Source organism: Falco biarmicus, chromosome 14 (assembly GCF_023638135.1).
Source record: "Falco biarmicus isolate bFalBia1 chromosome 14, bFalBia1.pri, whole genome shotgun sequence".
NCBI classification, from domain to species: Eukaryota; Metazoa; Chordata; class Aves; order Falconiformes; family Falconidae; genus Falco; species Falco biarmicus.
Window position 1 is genome coordinate 17,144,546 of NC_079301.1, and position 21,999 is coordinate 17,166,544.

Consider the following 21,999-nt stretch of genomic DNA (forward strand, 5'->3'; position numbering starts at 1 on the left):
GGGCCTATGAAATAGACGACGTGACCTAGTATCTCTTTTCTGTCTCCATCTTGTACAGTTTTGTGTGCCTCAAAGCAGAAAAAAACCACAAAGACCTGCAGGATCTGTATAGTCAGGGGTCAGGGAGGTGGGGGCAAGATCAACCCGTGGGGAGGCTTCAGGCAGAGGCGCAGTGGCTCCCTGTGGATGCAGGCCCCGGGGTGGCGGGGCTCCGCCGAGGCAGGGGTGCAGGGGGCACACGGGGTGTCCCACACCCACCCGCGATGGGGCAGCCACGCTTTGGGCTCCGTGCAGGGGCCACGCCGCCCCCGACTGATGCTCCCCGCCTGCCCTCTTCCGCGCACGGGCCGGCCCGGGAGGCTGTTGGATTCCCTTCCTTCGGAGGAGGTGGGCAGGGACCCCACATTCCCTTCTGCGGGATAACCTCTCGTCTCTCTCCACTTCGCGGCACTGTGGGCGGCGGCAGGCGGGAGCCCCCCCTCCGGCGCTGGCGCTGGGGGCACCGGGGCAGGGGGGCAGCCCCGCCGGGCCACGCGCTCCGCGCCCCCTGCCCCGCGGCCTCCCCCAGCCCCCCGCCCCACCGCCCTCAGGCGGGGCCGCGGCCGCCGCGCAGGCCCTCGCCCCCCACCGGCGCCCGCCGAGGGGCAGGCAGGCAGGCCCGGCCCGGCGGCACCCGGCTGCCCCAGCGCTGGCAGGGCCGCTCGCCCCCGGCCCCGAGGCGTCTCCGCCGCCCCCGGGCCTGAGCGCCCGCACCGGCCGCCTTCCCCGCCGCCGGGCGCGGGCGGGACCCCGGCCGCATCCCCCTCACGCCCCCCGCCCGCCTCCGCCGGCTCCGGCTCGGCTACCCGCCCCTCCCCCGCCGCAGACCGGCGCACGCACCGCACTCACACACGCACTCACACACACTGAGGCGATGCAGCTTTAAAGGGGCCAGCTGCAGCCCGGGGGCGGCCCACGCCAGGCCGCCGCGCTCCCGCGCGACCGCAGCCCCGAGCGCTGCCCGCCGCGGCCGGCAGACGCCAGCGCCGGGGCTGGGCGGGCCGAGCGGCGGGCGGCTGCCAGCCCGCCTCACGCCAAGTTTGATCGATAACCCCCTCCCGGCCCGGGCGGAGCAGCCTCGCCGGCTCCGCTACCCACCATCTTTGGGGGAAGTCCCTGCGCTGGGGGGGGCTGCTGGAGACGGGGGGAGAAAGGCAACCTCGCAGCCAATGAGCCCTCCCAGGCTGGGGTGAAGACAAGAGGAGAGGGATTTGGGGAAGGGAAAAAAAAAAAAAGAGAAAAAAAAAAAAAAAGGAAGAAGGGAGAAAGGAGGGGGACCATCCTCCCCACTACCTCCGCCAGCATCGCCACCACCATTGACACTACTCCGAGTCTCCCGTTGCGCCCATGCCTGTGCCGCCAGTTTCGTTATAGGGGCTGAACCGCAGGGGCTGAAGAAAATGGGGCAGAGCGCGCCCCGGACCCTCCTGCTGCTGCTGGCGGGGCTGCTGGGGGAGGCTCTGGCGGGGTTCCCCAACACCATCAGCATAGGTAAGCGGCAGCGCGACCCGCGCCTTCCCCCCGCCAGCCGCGGGGCACTCGTGCGGGGGGGAGCGGGGGGCGAGCCCGGAGCCGCCGGCTGCCGCGGCCGGGAGCGAGAGGGAGCAGCGGTGCGGGGCTGCCCGCTCGCCTCGGGAGCGGCGGGAGGGCTCGGTCCGCTCCTGCGGAATCGCGCCCTGAAGCGGCGAGGGCAGCGCGGCGGGGCCGGCGCGGAGCGGCGCGGAAACGGGATCGGGAACGCCGCGGCAGCCGGGGGCTGGGGCCGTGGGTCCGCCCGCCCCCCGGGCCAGCGCTGCCCGCCGCCCGCTCGCCACGCCGCGCGCCACGCGTGGCCCCAGCAGGTCGCCCTAGGGGCGGCGGGCAGCGCAGGAGCCACAGTTGGCCGCGGTGGACTTCTAAATCTGCGTGTGGGCACCCGTGTGTGAGTGGCCTGGTTCGCCAGGTGCGGTGGCCCGGGGGGCACTGGTGGGAAGCGTGGCTTCCCGAGCCTAACTTTGGGCTTTCAGCATGCGTATTTCGGGTACGTGCTCCGTCAGGATTCTGTGCCCGGGCTCAGCCTGCTCCTCTTCATTCCTGCCGGAGACGTGCAGTATGCATATGTCACTTTTTGCCACTGTTCCTCCTCAAAATCCGCTCTGAAATACCTTTTCCCTTTTTTCCTTCTTTTCCTTTTCCCATCCTAGGTGGACTTTTCATGAGGAACACTGTTCAGGAGCACAGTGCGTTTCGATTTGCTGTGCAGTTATACAACACAAACCAAAACACCACAGAAAAGCCCTTCCATCTGAACTATCACGTAGATCACTTGGACTCCTCCAACAGTTTTTCAGTGACAAATGCTTGTAAGTACACGCGTTTTAAAAGAAAATATTTGTTCTCTGACCTTACGTTCAATTTCTCCCTGGTAGCCCAGAGTTCTTGCTCATACAATATAGTGCAACAAATGTGTGCACTGAGACAGGGTTTAGTAATTTGCAGCATTAATTATATGGTTGAATAATACCTTAGGGAAAGTTCTCCCACCGCTTCTTCTCACCCCTTTAGTTTTGATTTCCAAAAACCCAACCGTGTTATTTATATGGTAGGGCTGTGTAGCTGGGATCAGTGAATTACCACAGAAGTGACATCCCTTTTCTGTTGAGGCTACAACCTAGCCGTGTGAAACAGCATCATTTGCAAATAGTACCGTGTAGGAATAAAACAGAACCAGCTGTTTACAAGTGACCTTGAGGGAACAAAGCTAGAGGGGCTTGCTTGCCTCTTCTGCCCTGAAATACTGGGTTGTTTTCTTACGGTGAAAGTCCTGTTAAAAGCTGACGAGACTGTAAACTGACAAATGCCGTTAGAGCTGAGGGGAGAGAAAATGGAATCGGAATGCTCAGCATTACGAGAAATAGCTCTGCACAAGCAGCACATAACATATAATTTGAGCCTTTATTAACAGAAGAAGCAGAATAGAACTTTGAGTAGTGTTAATGTGGTGTTAAAATGTGAAATATCTTTCTGAAAGACTGGTGTGTGTTCCGCATATTAAAAAGTGTGCCTTTACGGATAGTAGTTCCTGAATACATGTTTTACTCATGTGTCCACATTCAGTTTTATGCAGTTTTTGTTGTAAATCTTTGAAAATTAATGGAGCTGTCTCGTGAGTTAGTTGCACGTACTTTGCAGTATGCAGAAATACATCTGCACACGATCTAAAGGATTTCTGAATACAATGTAGTAACTTTATGTTATGAACAGGATTCCCATTCATATATAGTCACAGTATAAAATCTTCAAAGAGGAAGCATAGTACTATAATAATGAAGTATTGGATTAGAGAAAACTAGTATCTCTTGCTTCAAAACAATTCCAGGTTTTGAACATTTCATTTCTTTAATTTTTTTGTTTGTTGGGGATCGAATAGTCCATACATTCGTGTCCCACACTGTATAATCAGAAGGCTGGTCAAGCAGATATTTTATTCCTCTAGGATTTCAGGCCTTTTCTGAGAAAGTTGATGGTTAAAAAATATACAATAAGGAAATATTTGGACAAATTTCGGATTGATATTCTAACGTATCCCCCATGTGACTGTTTCTTGCTAGTGCAGCGTTACACTTTTTAAAGGGCTTTGAATTAGGACCTTTGAAACTTTTGTGGGGAGGGGTTAATTATATAATATCCAATAAAAATATTTGGTAAAGTGGAAAAAAATGGTAAATAAAAGCATGTCTGTACTTTGCATCTTATTTTACTAATCCTATCCAGCCTCAACAGCTCTTACAACAAACATCAGACTATTAATCCCTAATCAGTGTAATCCCTTCAAGAGGCTGTATCTCAAACATAGTTTCCTAAATATCAATTATATGGATTTAAACTAAATACATTAAACTGCTTGGGTGATTAATTATTAATTGGTTTTTTTAAGTTCTACCAGCACTTCTTTACAGATCCCACCAAGACGAGTGAACCACATACTCATTCAGAGGCAGTCGGTTTATTGTTTAGTCAGAGTGCTTCTCATCTTCTGACATATAATGATTTTCATCATTGCTGAGTGAAAGAAGTGGTGATTTTAGTAAGGTGAGATGGTTTTCTATAGTATAGGGCTGCGTGTTCCAACACACATATTACCAGTGTAGTAAAATTGGGAAAACTTAAATCTCTGGAGGAACCTTAGACCAGAGAATACCAACCTACAGTAACCTATTTAAAAATAGAAGATGTGAAAAAAGAAACAGAAGAAAATGAAAAGGTGACCTTGTCTGTAGCTATGTCAACCATCTAGTAATACTGTTGGTTGGAAAAGAATATGGTGAGTCCAAGTCACCAGTCATGTAGGTCTCAGTAGCTCAAAATAAATTAAAAAAAATAGAGTTGCCCTTTTTCAGTCTGGAAGTGGTTATCTTTGAAAGTCAGAATGCTCATATGTATCAATGCGTGAGGATGAACTAATAGCTCCTCACGCTACCTGGTAACATGTAAACCGTTCTGACCCAAGTACCCTTAATCACATCCTCACTTCCCGGTGGAGTGGCAGATGATTTCAGGGTACTGCCATATCCGTGAAAGAATTCTTTCCACAACATTTTTACTTCTCTTGGACGTAAGCATAAATTGTCTCCAGTGCTGTCACACAGCCGTTTGATCAATATTTCCAATTGGCAGGGATCCACAGGAGAGAAACCTGCAGTGACTGCCTGCCTTCACTGGAGAGGGAGACTATGACTGACTTTGTGGTGGGATAGGTAAAGGAACTGAAGGGAAATTGGAGAAAGTAGCATGTGTAGCTTGAGCGTAGCGCCTGTACTAGTCAGTATCCAAAAAATAATACCTTTCATTCTTCTTTGGTTTGATTTATATGACAGTGACTGTAGTAGGAGTTCATGTGTGCAGGAATTCGGGGGGGGCTTTGCTCAGGAAAGACGTTCTTACTGTACAGCTGCACATCCCACTTGGTGCAATCTGGTGCATTCCAGAGGCGGGAGAAAAAAAAAAAAAATCTCTGCTCAAGTATCCTCATGTGCCAGAGATAAAAAGCCCACCTCTGGTAGGGCTGATTTGGCAATATCCCAACATGGGAACAAACTTGTTTAGAAGCAAAAGAAAATTCCTGCCCTAAGCCCCTCCCTTTCATTCCTTTTTCAGTTAAATGATGCATAATCTGATTTATGTACGTGTATTCTCTGCTTCACTGCTAGCATCGAGCCCCTCTCTGTACATTTAAGTTATGCATACGGTATTCATCCACTCTGTATTTATCTGCCCACCTATTTATTTGGCTGTATGATATCTTAACAGAGAGCAAATGCAAAGACAGATGAAAATTCCAGTGTATTTAAAGGTGAATTGAAGTTTATCAGTTGGCTCTGAGGGGATTTATTACATCTTTTAAAATATATCTTTTTGCTATTGGAAAAAACAGAAAGGAAGAAAGTTAACTTGACCTGTGAATGAATAGAATCAAATGAAATATGGATGTTATATTTTCCTCAAAAATGCTCATGTAGAGAGTGAGCTGGCTTTTTCAGAACAGTATGAACGTAACAACTCAAATGTGTAATTTCATCACTGAAGCACCTTTCAGGCTTTTCTTATAATGTCTAATGAAGGATGTTAGTATTAATGTTGAATTATGTGTACAGTTCTGTAGATCATATTCCCTAGAAATAACCCGCGTATGTCTTTCTGCTCTGCACTTGTAGTGCACTATACTAACACTGCTCTAGCCTCTGCAGTGTCAGCTCATTAGCACACAGATCTCATATTCCCTCTCTGCACTGTCATTGCAAAAAATTGCTGTTGTACACCTTTACAGCCAACAAATGTGCACTTGTGTTATGTACGATTTTCAAGAAATATTTTGAAAAGTAAACTCAACCTTATACGTAGCCCCCATGGAATTTCTCAAAAGAAAGCATTAGTTTTCATTAAAATCTGTTGATCATGTAATGATAGTGGTGGGATGTGAATGGGTGAAAAGGGGCTGTGATTGCAGAATCTAATTAATCTACAGGCAGATTCACTCTCTCAGCTAAACCTACCTATCAGCTGCAAATTCTTCTCCTGTTAATTTTTCTGAGTCATTTCTCATATATCTTCTGAACCCAGAAGGCTTTTTTTGTATTTTACCAAATGTTGATGTGCAGTGTTTTTTCCACAGGCACTCATTCTTTAAGAGACCAAAAAAAGAGGGAAGATACAATGACATGCTTACTTTAAGTTGCTAAAATCCTTTAAGTGGTTGTATGGTCACTTCCCTGAAGGGGTCTGATTTCAGACTTTCTTAGAAAATTTTTCTTTAGCATCCTTGCAGTCATTGTGTTTAATCTTTGAAATGCAACTTGGACGATTTTAATGGAAAAAGTGTCTTGTTTGTTGTGAGAGCGTTGCAGAAAGTGATACCACGGAGCTATAGCAGACAGTTTTTCCTGTTTAACTGTATTAGTCGCTTTCCCAAAGCACAGGTGCGTATATATATATATATATGCTCACCTGCGTACTCACTTGCACACGTGCGCACATACACGCTTTTTTCCTTAGGTGCTTCTCAGCATTTCTTTTTGCCAGCGGGCAGATAATTTGCTTCCCTTGCATCTGTGTGCTCTTTGGCCAGCTGGCAAAGGACACTGATGCTGAAAGTGGTCGGCTCCCTTCTGCCAAGAGCATAAGTATGTCTTGCTAAAAGTCTTGCCAAGTTTGGGCCGTGTACTGGTGGTTTTGCATGAGTAGAGACCACAGGGTAGATGCCTTATGCTCCCGATGAGCAATGCACTGTGGTTTCTCCCAGAAATCTGTGGTAAAACACGGGGAAGTGTGCTTTCCACACAACTCTACTCACAACAGATCCCTGAAAATGCCCTTTATGCTGTGGAACATGCTCGAGTATGTGTGTATAGCTTAGGTGTCAAAGCTTTTGCAGTATTGTACTAGGTTGAAAGGTGAAGGGCTTGTTCCAACTAAAGTTTGTTTCCACTTCGTGGCAGAGCAGATGATTTGTTGTTAAGCTGAGTGAGATCTCAGTGTTAGCAGAAGGAACCTTGCTGCTTTCAAGTGTGTCTTATTGTTTCTTAAATTAATTTTAAAATAAGCGGGCTCCTTTCTCACTTCTGCTGCACCCATAGCATTTACGTACTGAATAGATGCTAGGGTTCCATTTAACTCACACTGCAGAGATGGGGAAAAATCTTGTATGAATGGACACTTTTGAGAAACTTTCAATTCACCCAATGAATGAAGAGTGAAGCATGATGAAGAATGCTGTTTAGTTGTTCAATTTCGGAAAGATTTTTTGGGCGGATGCAGAGATGCGATTGTTCTTGCTTTCCCTATATAGCACAGGGTCTGGTGGACCTGTGGGACTATTGGTATGGGTTGGAGAGCTACTGATTAGCTACACGTTCCAGTAAAATATGTAACAGCTGTAGTTTATCTCTGGGAGGAAATGGAGATGCCATGATGGGAAACAAGCATGTGACAGTAGCTTTTAACAACAACAAAAAAACCACAGTTTTGTTGAAGGCTGGCTTGGGAGCTTGTCCAAGAGCCACAGAAGACAGTGGGTTTCTTTCCTCTGGGTTCGCTGTGTTCAGTGTCTGGGAGGTGGGAGGCCGTCCTACTGCAAGTGTAGGACTGTTATGCAAGAAGGTGTGAACTGAGAGAGCTGATGTATCTTTAATGATTCTTTATTGTCATAATCCAGTGATTTAAGATTTTTCCATTTAAAGTACATATTTTGTCATTACCGATTTTGGAATGCTAATTTTGATTTCGCTAGGCATCCTTAAAGGGTTTTAGAATATGTTATTTTTAAAGCAGCGACAGTTTGGTTTCATAGCTTAGTTTCAAACCAAGCCAAACCATACAATTGAAAACTTGTGTTCATTTCTTGTGAGCAAGATGTTTATGTTGATTTAATATTTGACATTTAAGTTAAAGCCTAAGATCAGTACTTTCTATGCTGCTGTAAAGTATAGATCACTATAAGCTCTAGGGGAGTTATAGCATAAAAACTCTGTACCTGTTGTCATGAGGTTTGCTATACAGGGGCTTGTACCTCCACTGGAACAATGTAGTGATCCAAAAATAGAAATCTAAAAATTATTGATCTAGATCAAACCAGTTTCTGTGAAACTGTGTAATGATCACTGCAGTGAAGCAATTTCCAGATTTCATCCATGGGGATTCTTTTTCTTCTGAATGTGTGTGTTATGTTTCCTATCAGAGGCAGGCGTGTGCTTCCCTCCATTGTATCACCTGCTCTATATTATTGTTGATCTTCAGAATATCAGAGGCCCTAGAAAGCTTGAACTTTAAATCATCTTGGAGTTTTTCCATGTGCAGTCATCTGATGAAGACTCCAAAGTAGATGCTCGTGTTCGGCTGTCTGTAGTCGCTGCAGTGTGGATGCTCACAGCTATTACTCAGCCTCACAGTGTGTACTCTGGCCTGACTGTACGGGGAGTTTGGAGATATTTCTATAGCACCAGAAATGCAGAGTTAATTTATCAGTGTGTACCTATATGCGAAACATTCAAAGGTAGCGTGTGCCTGCGTGCCTTTTTAGTTGATCTCCTCAGGATGTAATTATTAGCGGTAAAACTAGCATATATACACAGAGCCAGAGTGAAACAGGTAGTAAGGTTTTGGTGTGAAGAGTTAAGAGCGAATGTAGGAATCCACCTATCAATGAATCCGCTAATCAATGAATCCACCTAGCAGTTGTTCCTGCATGTCCTCCTCGTGGTGTCTCTGGGTGCTGTTTTATCATCTTAACCGCCTCTGAAATAGCGAGTGGTGATGTGCCACTCACACGTACACTGCACAGGTGGCACAGAAGCCCTTATGCATGAGGATCAACCTGCAGGGATGCTGTGCTGCAGATAGCTTGTCTAGGCACTTGTAAAAAGGGTGAATTGCTCTCCTAGAATTAGTTAATAGCCCAGGTGAGCACTCTTCTGCTGGAATGAAGCGACCTATCTGGTCACTTGTATGTAATAGTTTTGCTAGACCATTTGCACATTTCAGATACGCTGAAAGACTTTTGGTTGGTTGGTTGGTTTTTTTCAAATGCAGTTTACAAGAAGTTCACTTTCAGGCCCCTTGTGAGTTATGTGGTTGCCTTTGGATGCTTGGTCCTGCCCATGTGTTGGACTTGTATTTATTAGAGTTTATTCAAATGGGATGTTTGAAATTCTGATCAGGAATTGTAAAAAAAAAATGCAGGGCTGCATGATGACTTCACTGTCTTGAGTCCTTTTTAATACAAGAATTGTCTTTAAAATCATAGGCAGGTGTATGGTAAAGGTATATCCACTCTCTGATGGTATCTAGTAAATGCATACATACTTAATTCCACGTATACTTCATTATTTTCATACCTCTTTCTCATGGACTCATGTGTGTAATGGTGCTTGCTGATTTCACTGTCAGTAGTTTTATTACATGCAAACATCAAGCCTTTGGGCCCAGCCCATGCGGTAAAGGGACTGAAGTTGGGAGACTGTGGTCTTTCAATGGCTCTTAGCATGATTTGGAGTAAGTCAATTTGTACTTTTGGTAGCACAGTTTTACTGTGTCTTATACAAAGGTAATAAAGTTTGCCTGTATCAGATGGGTATTGCAGAGGTAGTTTGCAGTGAAAAATGTGGAGAGCTTTGGCTAACAGTGTCTTTTTCACGTTATTGATCACTCCTTCCACTTCCCTTTCTATAGAAAAATAATAATTAAAAAAAAACCAAACAAAGAAACCAAAAAAACCCCACCAGAAAACCACCCAAAACTGAAAAACAAAAAGCACCAAAAAGCAGCCTACTATTCATGCTTTCAGAAAGTAAATTGAAATTAGCACTTACTAATTTGCTGTCCTTGCCAGAAGACGACTTACATTCTCACTGACGGACCTGGGAGAACGTGTGTCGCAACTCTACAGCAAGCCAATCTATCACTTGACAAAGGAGAAGTTTTCAGCTCTTTACCTGAAATAAGCAAAGCTGGAAAGAGAAGCAAGCTTAATATTGGAGAGTTCTTTATCTCCTACACACCCTGGATCTTATATTATAAGTATAGTCCATACTTCTGCGGTACAGCATGTGCCCAGTTCTTGTCTACCTGACCCATGCTCAGACAGATTATTTGAGTGATGGGAGAAAGAGCCATCTTTGCTAGAAGTGGTGTTGCCTGTTGGTTTCCCCCAGTGAGGTCTGTAGAACGTGCCGTAATCAGTATCTCACAGCTGCCAGCTTTGCCAGGAGATGTGTGGCAGTGCATTTCAGGGGTTCGTGCCTTCCATGATATCTCTGTTTGATTTTCATTTCAGAGATCTTAGTCTGAGGTAGGAGCTGTAGCCCACTTAGTGAACATGGATCACGTCTTGTGAATCAAGGGATTGCTGCATCTTGACTGGTCTTTGTACCCTGCTGTGTGTGCTAAATTCCTTAAAACGTTTTGGTGCTTGTTGTCATCGTTCGTGTTTTACTTGTAAGGAGTAGGTGTAGGGGGAGAGATGGCTTGGGGAGAAATGGTAATTGGTAAGTTTTTTCAGGTGCTGGACTTTACGTAGCCTCTTTACATGAGAACATGGTAAGAGGCTAGGTTTTAGCAGTTAGAGAGGTTTTATGGTCTTAGGCTTTACCACTTAAGTCACCAGGTTTGAATTCTAATAAAGTCTGATGGTCAGTAAACTCAAGTTCATGTGCATTCTTTTTTCCTGGCGGTTAGATGAGAACTAATTAGTGTCCATTGATTTGCAAAGGACTGACCCGGGGTCTAACCCTGCATTGAATTGAAACTGTTAGGGGGATTCTAAATGGTCTGACAAGTTTAATGTACTTGACCGTCTTTCTCCAAAGTCTTTGTGCAGTGGTCAGGTAGCATCTCCAGAGAGGCTTCACTACCATTGTGGAGTATGTCAAAAGGGGTTGGATCTAAGGAAATACTGAATGAATAAGCAGTCAGCATCATAGCTGCTATCCTACTTTGAATTTCCTTCTTAAAATGTTGGGGTTTTGTGCCTATTTATTTCTGACTTCTTGATTAATGTAAAATAATACTAAAGAGAAAAAATGTGTGTAGTCATCCTATGCCAGCTAATCCTATTTCTTCCCTATTTCAGCCATGTCAGCAGAGTGACTCTCATGATTAATGGTAGTTTTCATATATTTATATCGAATGCCTTGGCCAACTCAGACCAAGTTCCTCCATGGAACCATTAATCCACTGCTGTTCTGTGCATCCCAGAAATGGATTGTATATCCCAGAAATCATGCTGTGTGACTTCAAAAACACATATGATTGGAAACGATGGGAGCTGTGTGATGTGCTCATCTTTCATTTCACATATAGTTCCAAAAAAGTTTTAAGAATTAGACTGAGGTCACCAGAAAATTAGAGAATTAAAAATAAAACCTTCTTAGATAGTTTCCGACTTCAAAAAATTGACTCTGTTTCAGTTGAAGCCAAATGTTTTGTTTTGGAAATTATGATTTCTGGGGTTTGTACATCTTTTTTCTTGACTGAAACAATTGGGTGAAGCCTGTTCAAGTTAGGAAGATGTTTCTGCAGATAAGAATCTGCCTTTTTCAATGTAAAAACACCTGTGCTGTTCAATTTTTATAATGACATATAGATGATGGATGTGGGGAAAAAATTGTGTGTGTTTTGGAGAAGCTGTCTGCTTTTTTCAGGGTATATAGTTCAAGCTGCTTGTGATGGATTTTATGGATAGGCAATTTTTGTCAGTTAAAGTATGTATAGCGTATCTTTCCACACCATCTACAGGCAACTTACTTTATTACCTGGATAGGCAGTGAGATGAGCCCAAAATTGATCAAAATGAGATCAGTTAACCCTCCTGAAGTTTTCCAGTACTCCAGTTCAGCACTCCCAGTGCAGAAGTTGCCTTGTTTAAAGTGTGAATCAGTACAGCTTTATTACATGCAGTGTAGTAAATGTAGAGATGGTTTCAACAACCACAATGTCCCGTTTCAAAGATGTGCATTTGTATCCATCGAATGTGCTTTTACCGCCGGTTGTTTGGTGCTATACAACACAAAAAGAAATCACAAGCAGTGATACTGAGCTGTGCATATCTACAATGACCACTGGGACCACCATGTTTTAGTGCTTCGTTGTTCTGTCCTAACAGAAAGAAAAAAGTAGAAAAAAAAAGGCCTCACTGTATCCCATTTGAGAAACAGGGCCGGCCAAAATGCATAATGGAGTCTTCCTCTGATCTGATTTACACCAGGGTAAATTTGGAGTAACTCTGTGGGAGTTTGAAGGCTGGAGCCAGTAAAGGGTAAAACCAGAGTGGTCCCTCATGGGGTATTCATGGCTTTAAGCCTCTGGGTAAGTGAGGGATGTGGGTCCAGGACAGCCAATGGATTTTTCAAGGGAAACTCGGAGCATCTGAATCAGCAGCACACCTCTTCTCCAGGACTACCCAGGCTGTCCAAGCTCTTGACTTTGACAACTAACTGAATACGCCCTTGTGTAATGTTGCACATATTTCCTGTTGGAACTTTGGGAAATTTAACAAAATATTCATGTTCAGCAGTAAAAAGTGTCCCTTTATAAATGATGCTGGGTATCTCAGAAGTATCAGTAATAGACTGTGTAGAGCAGAATCTGCCAAGGAAAGATTTTGTTTTTCAATTGAAACAAAATAGTGTAAAACAAATAGTCTCCAGTGGAAAGTGCTGACCTTGCTTTTTAACAGGAGTCACTTTCTACTTTCAGGTTTTTGTTTTTCTTTTTTTCCCTTTCCCCCAATATGTATTTTTGTAGCTGTGAACCTTTGACTACTTCTCTCTTTGCATCAGTTTATGGATTTTGTAATTCTTGCATGAATGGAGGCTGTGTGACGTTAAAGACCATAGGCTCGTCTGTGAAATTTAACTCATTGTGTCTCTTATGTGCTTGCATGAATAGTGATAGTCCTGATTGAAAAACATGGCACCTTTTTCTGGGTTGCTCTAGAAGTAATTCAAGAACAGATCTCTGTCAAAGCAGGGTCTTTTGGCTGAAGCATAAAGCTAACATTTTAACCTATTTTCATCTGTAAAAGCACCCTGTTATTTTTCATGAATAGTGAACCTGTTGTGGGTAGTGATGCTGCTAACTCCTGCATCCTGGTCAGGTTCCAGCTTGGATCATTATCAACATAAATCAGTTATTCTCCTGGAAGCTTTATTCAGATAAATTATCTGCACTTCCTGTCTTAAATTCTTATTGTGTTGCTCTGCAGTGCTAGCCCCTGTTTCACATAAGATGCATTTGAGATTTGAAGCAATCTCTGCATACACTGGAGGATACAATTTGATATTAAAGTATAGTTTCCTTGAGGGCTTTTCTGAAAAGATTCTGTGCTTCCTTGGTAATGTCTGGAGATTCCCTGTCTTTAATAAGAATTGTTTTGTTAATTGATTCCAGAATCTGCTGCTCTGGAATAGTCTGCCTTAATACGGATCTTCACATGAATTTTAAAATGGCATCGTTCTGGACAAAATTGCAAGCAGGATTAATATGATTCCCCCTTTCTACTGTGTGGTCTCTAAAAACGCTTAGATCAGTCCTGTGTATTTCTTGTGTGCGCTAGGTTGAATTCAATCTATTGCAACATTCTCTGTAAGGGGATTAAAATCTTCTTGAAAATAACTTAATCAAAATCGATTATTAATTGTGCTTTCAAGAAGCCTGGGTGAAGCTGTGTGTGAAATACGAATCTTATCATTTTGGTTTCTGTGTAATTCAGTGTATGTGGAGTACACTTGAAAGAAGTATCGGAAAGTTCCAAAGTCAGGAGGCCTCTTTCTGCAAAATGGGTGCGGGAAGGGCAATAGCAGTTTAAGATTCTCCCATGCTTTCCTGCCTGCCTCATCCCTGGATGAAAGATGCTATAGAAGTGTAAAGCATTAAGATCAAACCTCCTGAATAATCAGGACTGTGACTTTGTTCTGCATGACAGAGAAGGGCCTGCAGTTCAGACGTGGCTGCCTGCCTTCTCCGCGGAGCCTGCCAGCAAAAGGGTCAATGAGTGCCAGCTGCAGGAGTGCAGCTCTGGTACAAAGGCCTGCGTCCACTTAGAACTGTTCATTTAAGCTGTCATTATGGACTTGAGGTTAATAGCAGTGTTCACCGCTACCTAATCATTTACCTGAAACTAAGAGACTTTATCTGTTTAGCCATCCTCCTGCCCAGTTTGTTTGGGGTGTTTTATTGTTGATGAGTCCTACTTCACATCTCTGAGAGAAATGTATCATGTTGTGCTGTGATGATTGCAGTTCAAGTGTGTTGAGATTTATTGCCAATATAGAATAAAAAGTAGCAACTTTAAAATATTGATGATCAAAGCAATAAAGATCTGCAGCTTGATAAATTCACGCATTCTTAAAAGCTGGATTTTCTCTATGAAAGTCCTGCAGACAATTTTAATTTAACAATCTAATCAAGGCTTTAGTTTTAAAACAGCCACTGACTTTGTTTGCAAAGGTGACTTCCACAGTACAGCCTGCCTCATTTCCCAGAGGTGTAGGGTCACCAATGGGGTTGTGAGCTTTCCCTGTTTGTCCACTGGAAAGTGAGTGTTCTCTTTTTGAAGCCACTGGTACCATTAATCTTTTTGCTGCTGGCCATTGTGCTAGAAACATCCCACTGAAATGCTTTCTTGGTGTGGCTGGGTGTGATGATTGCTTTTCATATTATAGTAGCAAGAAGCTTGTAAATTGGATAATACTACAGCTTGAAGATTATTTAATTGACAGGATACAAAATTTCTGAGCAACAGGCTCTAGGACTGAAAAGTGATTGTTTATGGCTACAGATGGAGCAACATGACTTTTTGAACTTGGTCCAGCAGCGGTTTGGTTACCTGGATGTGTACACATATGCTGTTGTTTCCTGCTCAGTAGTCTATTCAGAGGGCTTGGACGTTCCTGTGGAGCTCATCTGATGGAGTTTCTTTGGAGTATTGCACACTGTGAAGGAGCTGAGGTGATGGCTTTGGCTCCCATTCATGGTATCAGCAAGAAACTGCTGCAGTCCGGTGGTGTATTGAGCTCTCTGCAGTGATGTCTCATGGCAGCACAAATCCAGCCTGGAAGCAGACCAGTGCCAACCTCCAGGCCCCTGGGAGAACTGATCATCCCTCTGTTTTCCCTAGAGCACACATGAGGCATCTTGTGTTTCTGAACTTGTGAAATAGGGTAGAAAACCTAATAACAATTCCCAACGGTTAGGAGATTTTCCTGTAGGAGCAGGAGATACATTCAGAGCCTCAGGGCTGGTGACCCATGGACCTGCAGGCTCGCAGGCTGAGCAGCAGTGGTGCTGCCGTGCTAGCCCACACCCAGCAAGGCTGCCAGGGGAGAGGGTTACTTAAACCACAAAAAATTGGATCTTTTTTTCACTTCAGGGCTTTGGAAGTTTTCTTTGGGATCTGTACTCTGCAGAGATGTGTTTTTTCCCTTTAGTCAGCTGTCTTTATTCTTTTCCCTCTGTTCTCTTATTCTTGCCTTGCTTTGATAGATAGGAGCAGATAGACCATAATTATTTTTTTTTTTTAAAAAAAAAAGCTATTTCACTTCCCAGAGACAGTGAACAGGCCTGTGAATGGCACCTTCTGTTCCCCGTCTGCCTGAGTTCACCTCGCACCCATCAGTCTCAGCGTTAGTCTCATTCACATTGAGCTGTTAGGTTTGTTTGCTCTCAAAAACTCTTTTGAGAGATGGCAAATTTCACACTGAAGTAGTTAAAAATCCCAAACTTGCTCGTGTTACCTTGAAAGTGACATTAGTTATTCCCAGAGTAGGTTTACTCAGATCACTGGAGCTTCCTCTGAACCCAGTTTGACTTTTGAGATGGTTACACATCCTTGAGATCATGGGAGTTTCCTGCAGAGCTGGAGCTGCTGCAGCACTGGTGGGATCCTGGTGCTGTCAGTGGAGCCTGTATGTAAATACAGTAACTGGGTGAATGAAAAACCAACAGCATAATTCTTCAGCATTTCTGTAGTTTCTTGGAGCCTGCTGTGCCTTTTGCACTGATACGAGACTTCTGCGTCTCCTAGTGATGAATCCCCTAAAACAAATGACTGAGATTAGTGTTATTTATAGTTAACCACAGAGATCATTCATTCCTCTCAAGCTGTTTATTTTTGGGCAGCCCAGTGAAACTGATGAAATTGCCAGTTGTCTGAAATGCTACTGCCAGTTGTTTGAATGAACGGTATTGATTATAGTTACAGGACTATTCATCTCATACTGGCACGCATACAATACATGTATTATAGAAATGTTGTCTCTGTTGACAGCTGGGTTATGAAATGATACACTGAATTGTACATCCTTATAGGCAGTGTATACATAGACTTTTCCTGATCCTAATTCAAAAGTATTAAAAGTTACTTGAAGGAATACAGAATGCGGAATCAGGCTCTGAAGAGTATTATAGTACCTTTGTTAGAAACAACCAGTTAACAAATTTATGCTGAAATGAGCTGACACAATGAAACCCCAGTGGGTGCTAACTGGTCTAAACAGTCTTCTGCTGTGAAGGTGGAGAAAATTTTATTTTATTAAATGAGTAAAGGATTTCTTAGAAGATGCAAATACAAAAGAGACCATTTATATCTACTCTAGCACTGAAGTTTTCTTTTAAAATGAAATAAAACCTTGAGGCAAGCCCTGTTTGCAGTGCATATAGTAGCAGTCTCATGGCTTCATAGCAAATATCTTCATCTGTCTGATTTTTTTTATTATTTAAAAAAAATGCAGTGATGACAGTGATTGTGTTCTTCTACACTTACCCTCAAAGTTTTCCATCCTTCATTCTGTTGCTTACTTAATGGTGTGTATCCCAATTGCCTGGGTCGCTCCATCACATTGCCTTTTGCAGTGGAATTCACTGGGGAGAACCTTAGCAGATGGTCCTTTGGCTTCAACTTCTGTCCCTTCACTGGAACAATCTGCTGTTCTAATGCAAAATAGGTTAAAACAAACCCCAAAAGTTGAGATAAAAGCCCTTCTTGTGTTTTAGAGGATGTGATCTTTCATTGATGCATTGCTGTGTATTTGAAGGATTCTTATTTTGAAAAACTATGAATGTTAAATAAAGGTACATAGATTTCTAAGTACTGTGATTGAAAATTTCCATTGTCTTGCTCTGTAGTCATGAGTGGTCAAAAACGAAGTGCTCAGAGCATTTTTTAATATATGTACTTTTTTAAGTTTTACTAATGCTTACTTGGTTATATCTGAAATAACACCATGGTCTCCAGCAGCTGCCCAGTAGTAGCTGCCCTGAGAGCAGACTTTCCCCGTATTTACCTAAACTAATTGGTACATTGAACATAACTTCAGTGGTACATAGTGGTGACATGTAACTGTGGAATGCTTGGGTGTGTTTTAACATACGCTTGCAATTGTAGCAAATTTATTAAATAACTGCATTTAAGGTTTTATAAAATATGTATGTCCAGATCACAGCTGGAGTAGATTGAGCTAGTGTGCCTGATGTAATCACATAAGCGATTCATGTCACCATGATTCTTAAAATGGTATTTAACTGTTCTTTTTGGCAGTGTAGTGGATAGAAATCTTTACAAATTTGTGTGTTGTTCAGTGCCAAAGGATCATATTCTTCTTCAGCTTACATTACGTATGGAAGCTTTCAAATGGAATTTTTTTATCATAATTTCAGTTTTCCACGGCATAAACTATCAATTTCCATGAACAGAAAAATATTTTTCTCTTGTTTTTTCCTTCCTTTTTTTTTTTCATAGCCTGAGATTTATCTTTACCAATAAGTAATACATTTGTAACAGTGAAAAAGTTTCATTTGATCATCTCTCGTCATTGGTTTTTCAGATCCTAGCAAGCCACTTTTTATCTGCCTCCTACTTTCCACTCAACACTTTTTTTCTTTGTATCAGTCTCTGCAGTGAAGCTGTTGTAATACAACCACATTAATTGATGGTGCTTTATTTTTAAATTCTTTCTCTAAAAAATTAACCTCCTGTTGTGAGACAGGATATTTACATGCTCATCCTCTGTAAAAGTGGGTGAGTTAGTGGAATAAATATCCTACACGTTTATGGGTGAATAGACATCCCCACCCCCATGCTGTCAGTATAGAGAGAGATGGATTCTGGTGATAATTTGTGTGGTGCAGTGGCTGACAAGATACAGTAGCAAGGATAAAACACTAGCTACCACACTTGGCAAAATTTAGGGGTCTCGTCAGCTGTGAATGGCTCTGCTTAATTGTTACCGAAACCTCCCCTGCTGAAATGATGCATCGGAGCAGCACAAGCTGAACAGTTGTGATGGCTGAACTTGTTCGTGCTGCTCATGAACCACATCTACTGTAAATGCAAACAGTAGGTGCTCCCCTTACCTCTCATTAAGGCACGGATGCAAGTTTGGTTACTCAGCTGCAGTATGAAGTTACTCAAAAAGCTAACTCTGGAGTTGAAAAGCAGGTATTTTTGCTCGCTACGTGTTCTCAATACCTTTGCTTTTCTGGCTTCCTTGGCAGAAAGGACAGCTTGAGGGTGAAAAAAATGTACAGTGGTGAATCTCTCTTTTTTTGTTTTCTGATATTCTTTTTTCTTTATGGAAAACCGTGATACTTTCAACTGTTCAGTCCAGAGTGAAGATGAAAATTTTCTGGGAATCCTAAGGAAAGGTGGCCTTCCCTAAGCAGTATTTTCTCATTCTTTGGAGCTGCAGTATGACTGATTCTGTCCTGCTTGTCTTTTGAAGATACAAGATCAATTATGATAATAAGGATTACATGTGATGGTTATCTGGATTCTTAAACAGTGGCGGAGGAGGAAATAGGGAAGGGCAATATTGTCATCTGAAAGGATGTTTGTATATGGCTTGGAGCTAAAAGTCTTTATGTATGATAGTCTTCAGTATTCTGTGTGCTTTTCTATAAAGGCATTAACAGCTCATTGGAGAACTCAGATGTTGAAATTGAACGCTCTTATGTCCAAACTTGCCTTTCAACAGCCTGCTCAGCTGTATAAAATGCTGGGTGGATATTCTCATTCGGAACCCTACTTTGTTCTTCGCTAGTAGCAGTATCCATTGCAGAAGCCAGTGTGCCCATGCATAGTCTCCACCGTTATCTTCCTTTAGATGTCAGTCAAATATCTGCTTCTGGGTGGTTTTATGTCTTTCAAGAGAGTGAGAACGTGTGGGCTTGCTTAGCTTAAATAACTGGTTGTTTTTCAGATCTAGTTAATCACAAGCCCAGGTTCTTCACCTGAACAATCTTTCCAGGGTCATCTATTCACCTAGCTTTTTCTAATCTCAGGGAACAACTCAAATTTTTAAACACAGAAACGCTGATTATGCTGTTTAGAGGAAGAACCCTTACCTTCTAAATCATGTTTCTTCTCATGGTTGATTTTCCTTATTTTTAAAAAGTCTTGATTTATTTTTTTTCCCCCTTTCGGATCAAACTTGGTTTTATTCTTTTTCCACTGCAACTGGATCGTGGATTAAATTTACATCTCCTGATTGTGCAGACAACATCTGCTTATATTGAGGACAAAACCTGAAAAATGTGTGTACAGCAGCAGTGTTGTACAGTATCACTATAATCAGTAATATTTCTTAATAAGCTACACAGCAATATGATTACTTGATCTGTGAGAAGAATCTTACAAAGGTGAGTTAAGTCTTGTGAGGTGCGATGTCTTACTTCTTCCCCCTGGTCTTCCAAAACTGATATCAGAAATAAATCTTTCAGGAGAAGAATTTAATTATCTAGCATTTCCCACATCATTGGCTCTAATGAACTGACTGCACTTTGGATTCTCTCCCTCATTTGGGAAGTTTGAATGGGCTCTGTAGATACAAGGGGGTTAGAAAGAGACTTCAGAATGCGGCTTGTCAGAAGGCTACAGCTCTGTACAACGTGAATAGTTTCACTTATTGGCTTGACCCAGCACTTTTATTTTGCTTAGCTGAAGTCATGAAAATCCTAGATACTGTACTTAATTACATTTGTTTGAACCGTCCTTTTGGTAAAATGAAATGTTTTTATTGTGGCAGTTTGATGGTTTCTCTTTATTCCCTAGTAATATACTCCAAATTGTGTGATAGCAGGATAATTTTTATTTGAGGGTAGTTGGGGGGGGGGGGGGACGACTGGGAGGGAGGATGGAGAAGACCAAGCGAAGGAAAGCCACAGCTTAGGAAAAAGGATTTGGAACCAAGGGAGTTAAAATGCGCTCCTTTCTAGGATGTAAGATTGCTTGAAAGTACTCCCTTCTAGGGCACAAACTTGGTGTTTGCTGGTGCTGTTTTGAAAGATTTTCGATTACTGTATCATGGGCAGATTTTATGGAAGGGAAGTTTTATTTCTGAAGAAGATAAATTAAATCATACATGCTTCTTTTGGAACTAACGAGTGGTATGTATCCATACGTTCGTGGCTACTGAATTACCCTGCTTCTGTCATTCTTTCTGTTCCTGTAGTCTCTCAACAAAATAAGAGGGCAGATTCAGAGTATTTTGATTCCTCCAGAGTAAGGAGGTTCCTATTAGCTGGCCACTGTCTGAATCCATGTATAACCCGAGAATTTTGATGGGATGAAAGATTTTTGTCTTAACAGATTAAAACAGAATAAAATCCCAAAGGGTCTGTGCTTAAAGAGACACTGAATTTATAGGTTTTAAATATTCTCTGTAAAATTGTCTTTCCTGCTGTCCTTACTCATAGCACCAATGTGACCTGTCGTTGGAACAAACCGGGGGGGAAAAAAACATTTCTTCTTTTTTTCCCTCATTTATTTTTGCAGGTAGGAGCAATTCCTGACATGTTGCAGGATCACATCCCTGTGTTAATTAGTCCCATCACTTTCTATCTTCATTTTTTTATACAGTAACAAGAAAAAGAAGAGGAACTCTATATAAATAAAAGTATGCTGTTAAGTCTGTAAACATTTTTGAGAGAGCTAGGCTAAGTGTAGGGCCTGAAACTGACTTGAAAACGATCATTAAAAACTGACTTTGTATCCAGCTGAGGGTGGAACAAATACATTGAAGAAGATGAGAAAAAGAAACTGAGATAACAACACAAATTTACTACTTGAACAAAGAAAAATAAACTATTACAACACAGTAACTCAAATCCTGGTTGCTTTCCCTAATAGGATGGCTTTAACAGGATTTAATTTAGGACTAGTTGCACTAAGCTGTGCAAAAGTGGAGAGCCAGGAAGGTGTGTTTTTGTTTGGTTTTAAATTATTTTGCTGGTTACAAAATAATTTGGGAATTTTCATTCATGGAGTTCGTCATTTGATTTGTTTGAGGTACTTTCTGTAGGTCTCAAGACTTCTTGAAATATTGGGCTGACAGTGCTTAATTACAGCTAGTGACAACTGTGATTGCATTTCTGGCGTGTTTGTGCACTTTTCTTGGTTTAGTGGAAAACAATAAAGGTCAGTAGCTTGCTAAATGTCTGTACAGTAACTTTGGGGTTCACAACCATGCTTCTAACCAGAAAGGGTGTTACAAGTGTATTAGTCTAATGAGAAAGATTAGAAACAAATAAGAATATTTTAAATGTTTCACATTTACTTACTGTAGATTCAACAGTGAGTTTAGCCCCAGAGGCAAAGAATGGCTTAATAGAGGCACTTGAATTCCTGTTTTTCTTTTATAGGTGATCTCTGTAGAACAGGAGGTAAGAAATATTATCTGGGCTTCTTTGGGGAGCTTGGAAGAACTGATGAATTCATCAGTCCTTTTTATGCAGCTCTACTGGAGGATTTAAATCTTCATGTCTTCAATTTATTAAATTATTTTGAGAAAGTCATGCTATTGTTATCAAATTCATTTTTCTGATGCAAGGTTCTATGCTATTTTTTTAATAGAAAGGTATTGTCTCACTGATAACATTGCCAGTGGGAAGGAGGGCTCGGACTGGCTCATGTAAATGGAAAATATACAGAGAAAA

The 21,999-nt window shown here is 42.5% G+C and overlaps 1 protein-coding gene across 5 annotated transcripts in view; it reads left to right on the forward strand.

The window, feature by feature from the left end:
* Positions 1 to 627: 627 nt before the first annotated feature.
* The window catches only part of GRIA3 (glutamate ionotropic receptor AMPA type subunit 3), a 152,956-nt gene continuing 131,584 nt past the window's right edge, over positions 628 to 21,999 (forward strand). For 2 of the 5 annotated variants that reach the window (XM_056359719.1, XM_056359720.1), the window contains exons 1-2: positions 640 to 1,530; positions 2,223 to 2,381. In XM_056359719.1, the coding sequence (XP_056215694.1) occupies positions 1,440 to 1,530; positions 2,223 to 2,381 (250 nt within the window). In that variant the 5' untranslated portion in view covers positions 640 to 1,439. Of the gene's footprint in view, positions 1,531 to 2,222; positions 2,382 to 21,999 lie in introns of all 5 variants that reach the window. The other 3 variants (XM_056359722.1, XM_056359721.1, XR_008825478.1) reach the window with 3 other exon arrangements.